We start from the raw sequence: 12356 nt of genomic DNA on the forward strand, positions 1-12356 counted from the left end.
AAAAAGATTTCAAATAAGTTGAATTCACTTGTTTAGCAAGTAAAACATAATTCTGTAAATCATCACAGGTCAAAAACTACCTAGTGAATGATTGTGTCACTTCAACAGTCTACATAAAGTAGGGACTCTCAAGTGAAATGTAAACACAAAACTCCTCTCTCATACATGATGAAATAAAGAAACAACAATCAAACATACCCCCCCCCCCTACAATCAAACATATACCCCCCCCCCCTACAATCAAACATATACCCCCCCCCCCCCCTACAATCAAACATACCCCCCCCTACAATCAAACATACCCCCCCCCCCCTACAATCAAACATACCCCCTCCCATTACAATCAAACATATCCCCCCCCCCCCCTACAATCAAACATATCCCCCCCCTAACAATCAAACATACCCCCCTCCCTACAATCATACCCCCCCCCCCCTACAATTAAACATGAAAACAACATACCAGTAGTCACCTGTGATGAGACAGTTCTTTCTGACAAGTCATAAATGAAGTACATTATACATGTACCTATAAATCATATGGTATAAGTCCTCAACTTTACACATCACAGCCAATGAAAAAAGTGTTCTCTGCCACATACATGCATGTGACGAAATTCAGGAACCTCTTGATCATAGTTCTCATTAGTACATATGGGTCAATCAACTAGTTTTAGTCATGTATCACCCCCCCCCTCCCCAACGTGTAATGCATCACCCACACATGTGATTTGATAGAACACCCCCCCCCCTCCCCACCACATGATGCGATGCATTTCATCCTCAATCAATGACACACCCCTCAGCTACACATATCCTCCTCCTCACAGCTTCCTTGCTGTTTCTTCCAGATACAAACCAGGTTGTTGTCTGTCCCGCATGCAATATACTCCTCATCATGACTTGCACAAGCACTGTTGACAATGATTGCCTACAACAAAAACACAATTACAACAGACCCTATATTGCCTACAACACAAAAACAATTACAACAGACTCTATATTGCCTACAACACAAAAACACAATTACAACAGACCCTATATTGCCTACAACACAAAAACACAATTACAACAGACCCTATATTGCCTACAACACAAAAACACAATTACAACAGACCCTATATTGCCTACAACACAAAAACACAATTACAACAGACCCTATATTGCCTACAACACAAAAACAATTACAACAGACTCTATATTGCCTACAACACAAAAACACAATTACAACAGACTCTATATTGCCTACAACACAAAAACACAATTACAACAGACCCTATATCGCCTACAACACAAAAACACAATTACAACAGACCCTATATTGCCTACAACACAGAAACAATTACAACAGACCCTATATTGCCTACAACACAAAAACACAATTACAACAGACCCTATATTGCCTACAACACAGAAACAATTACAACAGACCCTATATTGCCTACAACACAAAAACACAATTACAACAGACCCTATATTGCCTACAACACAGAAACAATTACAACAGACCCTATATTGCCTACAACACAGAAACAATTACAACAGACCCTATATTGCCTACAACACAAAAACAATTACAACAGACCCTATATTGCCTACAACACAGAAACAATTACAACAGACCCTATATTGCCTACAACACAGAAACAATTACAACAGACCCTATATTGCCTACAACACAAAAACAATTACAACAGACCCTATATTGCCTACAACACAAAAACACAATTACAACAGACCCTATATTGCCTACAACACAAAAACAATTACAACAGACCCTATATTTTGCTTGCAAACATAAAGTAAAACCACCTCATTATAAAATGTAATTCACTATAAGCATATTCAGTGCAACATTGTTTTGCTGCACTACTTGACAGAGATTTAGGGTATCACTAGTTGACAGAGATTTAGGGTATCACTAGTTGACAGAGATTTAGGGTATCACTAGTTTTGACAGAGATTTAGGGTATCACTAGTTTTGACAGAAATTTAGGGTATCACTACTTGACAGAGATTTAGGGTATCACTAGTTTTTGAGTCCCAAGGATACCATCAATTGTATGATTGATTGTATCTTGCTTAACGTCTCACTCGAGAATTTTTCACTCATATGGAGACGTCACCAAGAATGGTAAAAGGCTTCAAATTTAGGCCTATGCTCGGCGCTTAAGGCCATTGAGAGGTGAGAGTTCTTTAGTGTGCCACACCTACTGTGACACAAGACATCCGTTTTTAAGGACATCTCTGAGGGCCCGTGACATTCACACCTGATGCCGAGCGTTTGGCGATGGAACTGTTACTACCTGTTTTAACGACTTAGGTCTGTCGTGGCTGGGATTCGAACCCCGGCCTTCCGCATGCGGGGTGAATGCTCTAACCTCCCGGCCACCGTGGCGGTACAGGATACGATCAAGAAATAATAACAATAAGTTTTAGAAACAGTGTCTACTGTAGCCTCCCCCCCTTCCTCAACAAATAACAAATCAACAAGAAACATTTGTAAAACATATATGCCTCTCATGGTTAACGGTTAAACACGTGCATAATTTGATAGATAGTAGTGCCAAAACAATTCAAAATATTGAGTGGACAATATCTTCCTAGGCCCAGAGTGGATTGACCATGTGACCTAAAAATCAATAGGGGTCTTCTACTCCTTATGCTGTACCAGTGTACCAAGTTTGGTGTCAATCAAGCAAATGATTCTTAAAATATAGGAGACAATATATTCCCATGTCCTGTTTGACCCTTGATCATGTGAACCCAAAATCAATAGGGGTCATCTGTGAGCAAAGGGTTCTCAAGATATTGAGTGGACCATATTCAGTTTACCATTCACCTTTGACCATGTGACCTCAAAATCAATAGGGGTCATGTTCTCTATAGGATGTACCACTGTTCCAAGTTTGACGTCTGTCAAGCAAAGGGTTCTCTAGATATTGAGCAGACAGTATATTCCCATGTCCAGTTTGACCCTAGACCATAAGACCTCAAAATCAATAGGGGTCACCTATCCCTTACGGTGTACCAAGTTTGATGTCTGTCAAGTTAATGATTCTCAAGATATTGAGTGGACAATGTCTTCCTATGTCCAGAGCGGATTGACACTCTACCTTAACCTGAAAATCGGTAGGGATCCTCTTCTACACATAACTAACCCAAATATGAAATAATATTATGATTAAGTGAATGGTTCTCAAGATATTGAGTGGACAATATGTGGTCTACCAAATGACCCACATACCAACAGTGTAAAATAATATGCCACTCTTCTTTGAAGGGGGCATATATATACATGTACCTCTTTCTGACAAAATGGTTTCACAGGTCCTTCTTTCACTTCAGGCCACTCCAAAATCTGCAATAAAAAGAAATTGTTTACAACTAACTTGCAGGAATAAAAATAACTTTTATAGAAGATAATTAAAACATTAAATTTTTATTTGTCACCTTGGTCCATATCAGAAGACTTTCCATATATATTTGCATGTAAAACCATAGTCCCTATTATTGCCCCAACCTACCACCGGAGGCCATGGTTTTTGCAAACTTGAATCTACACTATGTCAGAAAGTTTTCATGTAAATGTCAACTTCTTTGGCCCAATGGTTCTTGAGAAGATTTTTCCTATATATTTGTATGTAAAACTTTGATCCCCCCTTGTGGCCCCATCCTACCCCCAGGGGCCATGCTTTGAACAAATTTGAATCTGCACTATGTCAGAAAGCTTTCATGTAAATATCAGCTTTTCTGGCTCAGTGGTTCTTGGGAAGAAGATTTTTATAGATTGTCCCTATATATTTGTATGTAAAACTTTGATCCCCTATTGTGTCCCATCTGACCCCCAGGGGCCATCATTTTAACAAACCTGAATCTGCACTTTATCAGGAAGCTTTCATGTAAATATCAGCTTTTCTGGCTCAGTGGTTCTTGAGAAGATTTTTAAAGATTGTCCCTATATATTTGTATGTAAAACTTTGATCCCCTATTGTGGCCCCATCTGACCCCCGGGGACCATGATTTAACAAACCTGAATCTGCACTATATCAGAAAGCTTTCATATAAATCTCAGCTTTTCTGGCTCAGTGGTTCTTGAGAAGAAGATTTTTAAAGATTTTTCCTATATATTTGTATGTAAAACTTTGTGGTTCTTGAAAAGATTTTTTAATGACCCTACTCTATTTTTACCTTTTCTTGATTATCTCCCCTTGGAAGGTGGCCTGGCCCTTAATTTTAACAACTTAGAATTCCCTTTACCAAAGGATGCTTTGTGCTAACTTTGGTTGAAATTGGCCCAGTGATTTTTGAGAAGAAGTAAATAATGTTATAAGTTTAAAGACGGACGCCGGAATATGGGTGATCAGAAAAGCTCACTTGAACTTTTAGCTCAGGTGAGCTAAAAAGTATGCCAGCATAAGGCGTTGCTGTTCATACCCGCATGTATTTTCAAAAATGAAATTCATTATTTTCTATATTTACATTTAACTATCATTTCTATTGGAATATATCCAGCTGTTGAAATAATCATACTATATTTATCAAGATTCATACGCACATTGTTCACATTCACGAGGAAATGGCTATCATTTCAATAGTGGTAAAAATATGGAAGGCAAGACATTGGAAATGTAATATTGTGTTGTAAACTGCAAAACATCGCCAAAAGCAGGTTGTAATATCCACAGTTTCAAAATACTGAAGATTAGGGATAAGACATATTCAAATTTTGAGACTACCCTGGAAGACTGCAATATGTTATCACATGACCTTGATTTCCTGTTAGTGAGCTCTTAGTTTAGGGATAAGACATATTCAAATTTTGAGACTTACCCTGGAAGGCTGCATTATGTTATCACATGACCATGATTTCCTGTTAGTGAGCTCTTACTTTAGGGATAAGACATTCAAATTTTGAGACTTACCCTGGAGGGCTGCAGTATGTCATCACATGACCTTGATTTTCTGTTAGTGAGCTCTTCCACATTGTACAACCTCAGATTACCACTGTCATCACCTACCACCATCAAACCTAGAAATACACAAGGTTTAAATTTAAAATCGATTTGTTTGATGAACTCTGACCAACCTACCAAATTTGCCTCGACCCAATTATATTTTTTTCGCACTTTGAAATTTTAAATTGTTTCTTGTTTCCTGGAAAATAGACATTCTCCATATTAGTTTAAAACCTTAAGCCACTTTTTTAATTAGGCAAAGTTGTTTTTCAGGATTTTTTAAAATTCAAATTGTCCTTTGGGTGACTCACAAAAAGTGTAAAACATTATTTTCAGTTCTACTTTCACTTTGATACCGACCATTTGTTAATCCGGGGACTTTTCAAACATTTCTTATATAAGTGATCAAATATACCACATCACTGCTCCAAATTACCAAATTATGTACCAACAAAATAGAGCAAGAAGCTACAAATTATCACATTATGTACCAACAAAATAGAGCAAGAAGCTACAAATTCCCCCCATGGAGGCCTGATTGTGTTTGTGTACAAATGTTTGAAAGCCATGCTACTAAAATTAAAATCATGATTTATTTTATTGTGTTTTTGGTGAAAGGCCCGAGGTGTTCCGGATGATTTCTGTGTATCACACTATATTTACTTTCTAAATAATCTTCTCGCTGTTTTCTTTTACATGCAAATGTTTTCAAGCATGTAATTAAGGAAAAGTTAATAACTTTTAACACTAATTAATCTGCTTGAAAGTAATTATGTACAAAAATAATACATGAACATCGGATCATACAGTTTTAACAAATGTCAAACCACAAAGCATTTCTGAGTTTTTAAATAGGAGAATTGATTGGTGGTAATAAAAAGGGATGTTAATTTGTTTACATCTGTAGAGGTCTTCATCCGTGATGAATAAAAAATGTCCTGTGAAAATCTCAGGAGACGGTGCAAGAGTTACGTATATCATACATAACTGTACAAAATAATTGCTTTACATTCTATTCTGTCTGGCAGTGTTTAAAATGAAAACATCAGAAATTTTTTATGACACAAAAAATATATTAAAATTACCACCCTACTTACCCACCTTGAAAAATATGGGTCGGAGTATATCAAACAAATATTTTTTTCAATGATGACCCAATTTACTGAAGATTCACAAAATATATATATAAAAAAAAACAACGTTCAAATTCACCAGAAATGCATTTTACAAATTTCAGAGAGAATTTGCTGTGTAATAAAGGCATAAAATGCACATGCATGAAGATGGTGCAACCATCACATTTAGTGTATATGGTGCAACCAAAAATGTGCTTTTCATAGATTTCATATTAGGGCTATTCCAGAAATAAATACATGGGGGGGGGGGTCGATTTCATATTATCATATTGATACATTGTACTGGTACAGGAGACAGGATGCTCCACCCAATGTCTGTATTTTCTTTCTTTCACAACATCTATCCGACACTTTTCTCCTATCAAAATGCAGCACATCCACATTAATTCCAACTCTCTACAAACATAATCATCCTGTACACTTTACCACCAGTTGCCCCCACATTGATGTAGTCCACTTCCTGTTTGGTGTAGTGGAGAAGAGCTGTCGGTTTGACCCCGATTGTCTTGACCTTCCTTCTGTCTGTCTTTTGATTTTCTTTGGATAGCAGTTGCTCCTTGACATTCCAAATGCTGATAATGTCATCTCCAACACACTTGGTCCCTGAGATTAAAAATTAAAACAAGTTTTAATTTGGAATACTAAAAAAAGCATTGGTCTCAAACACTGCTGATATGATGGTTGCTGCCAGCAATAGAAAAATCACAAAAATCACAGGACGATTAGAATACCTGACACTTGATTGATAGATGCTGATATCATGTGCCTTAATAAAGGGGAAGGCAACCTCAAAAATTGTTACATGATAAATGACAAGATTAGTTATATGAATTTATTTTTTATACTATTCTGTTGATATACAGCCAAATAAGCTTCAGAATTCTGTTGATATATGGCCTAAATAAGCTTCAGAACTAATTTGAAAATGATAAAAATTGAAATTCCCGCCATCTATAGAGGCTGACATGATGTGGGGCTCTTTTGTATTCAAGACCACAAAAATCAATGATTTTGACATCTCACCATCTGTTCCAGATTTGATGAGATTCTAAGATCATCATAAAAAACTGTTAATTATGTTCTTTTCTGTTTGACAGCTGCCTAGCCCTTGGATTACATTATAAGTTTTAATAATGAATTGAAATTGAAAAAAAAAGGGCATGGTCATTTAACTGGGGCAATGACAAATGAAGAAAAAAAACAAAACAGCAAATAAAAAACCCAGGGCTTTGCTATATTTGGTCTTATCATCTTAATTAAAGGTCATTAAAGTGTGAAGCACCTTATACCCAAGATGCATCAGCTGAAAAAGTTGATGATTCTAGGCCTTGTAGTATTTAAGTTATGAGCCAGACACAAAAAACCCTAACAGACAGATGGACGGACATGAACACCATAAAATAAAACAGTCCATCTTAGACAGACATATAAAACCCACAAAGATTGGTAGAACAATTTTACAGACTCGGTAAAAAGCAATGCTAAAGACAATCACGACTAAATTCTTGTTTTTGTACAATGTTTGATGATTTACATACTGATGTGGATGACTGAATTCTTGTTTTTGTACAATGTTTGATGATTCACATACCAACATTGCCATTCTGTAGGGCAGTTAATCCGTCCACTGTCTCCCGATCTGTGCTGGCATTGCTCTCAGTATCATTGGATACTTTGGGCAGGTAGAAGTGATAATCAGGGTCCCTGGAAAAGCATCAAAGCAGGATTTTAGCAAAGATCTTTTGCAGATATTAGTTATATGGATTCTTGGCAGGGTATATGGACTCACATTCCCTGTCAGAATATATACTTTGTCTGACAAGGAATGCGAGTCCATAAATCCTGCCAAGAATCCATATAACAAATATGTTCTACTACAGAGTGAAAAAATAATGTTTATTTTACAAAGCAATTAAGTATATTGATCTATCAAAGCCATTTTGTATCCCAGGTGTTCTTGGCAGGGTATATGGCCTCATATTCTTGGCTTGTCATTCAATCAAATGCCTAGATTTTTTTCTGCAGTAGGACTTACGAGTATGTTTTACATTACATGTTCATGGTGTAAAAAACATTCATTTAAAAGAAAATTTGTGAAATTCAATACTTAATAAAATAAGAAAACAATAATATACAGTACACAATGTGTGCATTAAAAGAAAATTAAACAACTAGTTTGATTCCATAAAAATCATTTATAAACTTCATGATTAAAACTGTGCAAGAAATGACAATATCTTAAATATCATTTATACAGGTCAGAATTCCATTAAAAAAATTGATACTTAGATATTTTGTCCAATCTGTCTGCCTTCCAACCATAACAGGAGTCCTCACACCCGGCCAGCAGGGTTTGGCTGGGCATGCTCAGCACCAGATTCAGGGCGTCGGTGTCTGGGGCTTGAAGCACATGCAGTTTCCTGAAATGTTGCGTGTCAGTGACAATTAAATGATACAGTTGACGCATCTAATGACAATTAATAGAGGGTCTTCAATGCTTTGTAGGTGAATATAGAATTTATTTCACGAGAAAGACAGGATTTTTGAAAAATATTTTCACAATTGTGAAGCACGAGTGAAAAAAAAAAAAAATTCCTGTCTTACGAGTTAAATAAATCCCACATCCAACAACAAAGCATTGAATTTTCTGTTTATTAAATTTTTTTGGCTTTTGAACATGTTTATTATAAATCTTATAGGAATACATAACATGACGTCACAATCAGTTGTTATTTTCACACTGTGAAAATATCATTTATATCAAACAGTGAAGATTATAGTATTTCACTGTGAAAATATCATTTATATTAAACAGTTAAGATTATAGTATTTCACTGTGAAAATATAATTTATATCAAACGGTTAAGATTATAGTATTTCACTGTGAAAATATCATTTATATCAAACAGTTAAGATTATAGTATTTCACTGTGAAAATATCATTTATATCAAACAGTTAAGATTATAGTATTTCACTGTGAAAATATAATTTATATCAAACGGTTAAGATTATAGTATTTCACTGTTAAAATATAATTTATATCAAACGGTTAAGATTATAGTATTTCACTGTGAAAATATAATTTATATCAAACAGTTAAGATTATAGTATTTCACTGTGAAAATATCATTTATATCAAACAGTTAAGATTATAGTATTTCACTGTGAAAATATCATTTATATCAAACAGTTAAGATTATAGTATTTCACTGTGAAAATATCATTTATATCAAACAGTTAAGATTATAGTATTACACTGTGAAAATATCATTTATATCAAACAGTTAAGATTATAGTATTTCACTGTTAAAATATCATTTATATCAAACAGTTAAGATTATAGTATTACACTGTGAAAATATCATTTATATCAAACAGTTAAGATTATAGTATTTCACTGTGAAAATATCATTTATATCAAACAGTTAAGATTATAGTATTTCACTGTTAAAATATCATTTATATCAAACAGTTAGATTATAGTATTTCACTGTGAAAATATCATTTATATCAAACAGTTAAGATTATAGTATTTCACTGTGAAAATATCATTTATATCAAACAGTTAAGATTATAGTATTTCACTGTGAAAATATCATTTATATAGTATTTCACTGTGAAAATATCATTTATATCAAACAGTTAAGATTATAGTATCACACTGTGAAAATATCATTTATATCAAACAGTTAAGATTATAGTATTCACACTGTGAAAATATCATTTATATCAAACAGTTAAGATTATAGTATTTCACTGTTAAAATATCATTTATATCAAACAGTTAAGATTATAGTATTTCACTGTGAAAATATCATTTATATCAAACAGTTAAGATTATAGTATTTCACTGTGAAAATATCATTTATATCAAACAGTTAAGATTATAGTATTTCACTGTGAAAATATCATTTATATCAAACAGTTAAGATTATAGTATTTCACTGTGAAAATATCATTTATATCAAACAGTTAAGATTATAGTATTTCACTGTGAAAATATCATTTATATCAAACAGTTAAGATTATAGTATTTCACTGTGAAAATATCATTTATATCAAACAGTTAAGATTATAGTATTTCACTGTGAAAATATCATTTATATCAAACAGTTAAGATTATAGTATTTCACTGTGAAAATATCATTTATATCAAACAGTTAAGATTATAGTATTCACACTGTGAAAATATCATTTATATCAAACAGTTAAGATTATAGTATTCACACTGTGAAAATATCATTTATATCAAACAGTTAAGATTATAGTATTCACACTGTGAAAATATCATTTATATCAAACGATTAGATTATAGTATTTCACTGTGAAAATATAATTTATATCAAACAGTTAAGATTATAGTATTTCACTGTTAAAATATCATTTATATCAAATGGTTAGATTATAGTATTTCACTGTTAAAATATCATTTATATCAAACGATTAGATTATAGTATTTCACTGTTAAAATATAATTTATATCAAACAGTTAAGATTATAGTATTTTACTGTTAAAATATCATTTATATCAAATGGTTAGATTATAGTATTTCACTGTTAAAATATCATTTATATCAAACGATTAGATTATAGTATTTCACTGTTAAAATATAATTTATATCAAACAGTTAAGATTATAGTATTTCACTGTTAAAATATCATTTATATCAAATGGTTAGATTATAGTATTTCACTGTTAAAATATAATTTATATCAAACAGTGAAGATTATAGTATTTCACTGTTAAAATATCATTTATATCAATGGTTAGATTATAGTATTTCACTGTTAAAATATCATTTATATCAAACGATTAGATTATAGTATTTCACTGTTAAAAATGTAATAAAACACAATATCTTATAATTGGAATGTAAATCAAGTAGATAAAAAATCTGGCATCAGGCTGATCCAATATCAGCTTCTCCTTTTATTCCATTACAAATACAATACAGCTTAAAACGATACAGACAGAGGGGACTTGAATGGAGCATGCATAATGCTTATATGGAATTTCTTGAGAAAAATTAATTTGAGAGATTTTCTTGTACTTGTACAGTACATAAAAGTCACTTACATGTACAGTATTATACTTATTTGTACAATACATGATACTTATTTGTACAATATTATACTTACTTGTACAGTATTATACTTACTTGTACAATATTATACTTGTACAATATTATACTTGTACAATATTATACTTACTTGTACAGTATTATACTTACTTGTACAATATTATACTTGTACAATATTATACTTACTTGTACAATACATTATACTTGTACAATACATGATACTTACTTGTACAATATTATACTTACTTGTACAATATTATACTTACTTGTACAATACATGATACTTACTTGTACAGTACATTATAGTCTCTCATGTCCGGAATTCCGATGTCCCACATGATAATCTTTCTATCACTGCTGCCACCTTAAAATATGAAAGGCAAAATATTGAAAAAAATCAATATATGCACCCAGAGGTGCATAAGCCGAGTTGCATGGGATACATTGTAAAGTCAGGAATGATGTGGCATATTTATAATTGTGAAGAACTAATTTCAGTTTTAAACTTTTCGAGTTACTGTCCAGAAACCATATTTGTCTGAAGTTTTCAATCTATTTTTGATCACTGTGACCTTGACCTTTGACCTTTTTTCTCCAAAATCAATAAGGGCCTTGCTTTGCTTGTATCCAACAATATATCCAAGTTTCATTTGATTCAAATTAAAAAATTTCGAGTTATCATCCGGAAACCAAAATATTTTAGAATTTTAAATCTATTTTCGGTCACTGTGACCTTGACCTTTGACCTATTTTCTCCAAAATCAATAGGGGATCTTCCTTACCTGGTACATTACAATATCTTTAAGTATCATTTGATTTGGATTTAAACTTTCTGAGTTATCATCCGGAAACCAAATAATTATTTCTGAAATTTTCATTCTATATTCGGTCACTGTGACCCTGACCTGTGACCTATTTTCTCCAAAATCAATAGGGGTCTTCCTTACCTGGTACCCAACAATATATCAAAGTTTTATTTGATTTGGATTTAAACTTTCTGAGTAATCATCTGGAAACCAAATTTTTCTGAAATTTTCTTTTCTATTTTCGGGCACTGTTACCTTGATCTTTGACCATTTTTATCCAAAATCAATAGGGGTCTTCCTTACCTGGTACCCAACAATATATCAAAGTTTCATTTGATTCTGATTTAAACTTTCTGAGTTATCATCCGGAAACCA

General features: G+C 33.0%; 1 protein-coding gene across 2 annotated transcripts in view; it reads right to left on the bottom strand.

The window, feature by feature from the left end:
- Positions 1–771: 771 nt before the first annotated feature.
- LOC125671869 (leucine-rich repeat and WD repeat-containing protein 1-like) overlaps positions 772–12356 on the bottom strand; it is a 50198-nt gene continuing 38613 nt past the window's right edge. For both annotated transcript variants that reach the window (XM_056139552.1, XM_056139558.1), the window contains 7 exons: positions 11464–11539; positions 8379–8513; positions 7685–7797; positions 6520–6696; positions 4925–5031; positions 3304–3360; positions 772–930 (listed from right to left, as the gene is read on the bottom strand). In XM_056139552.1, coding sequence (XP_055995527.1) covers positions 802–930; positions 3304–3360; positions 4925–5031; positions 6520–6696; positions 7685–7797; positions 8379–8513; positions 11464–11539 — 794 coding nt within the window. In that variant the 3' untranslated portion in view covers positions 772–801. The remainder of the gene's footprint in view (positions 931–3303; positions 3361–4924; positions 5032–6519; positions 6697–7684; positions 7798–8378; positions 8514–11463; positions 11540–12356) is intronic.

This window comes from Ostrea edulis, chromosome 1 (assembly GCF_947568905.1).
Source record: "Ostrea edulis chromosome 1, xbOstEdul1.1, whole genome shotgun sequence".
Lineage (NCBI taxonomy): Eukaryota > Metazoa > Mollusca > Bivalvia > Ostreida > Ostreidae > Ostrea > Ostrea edulis.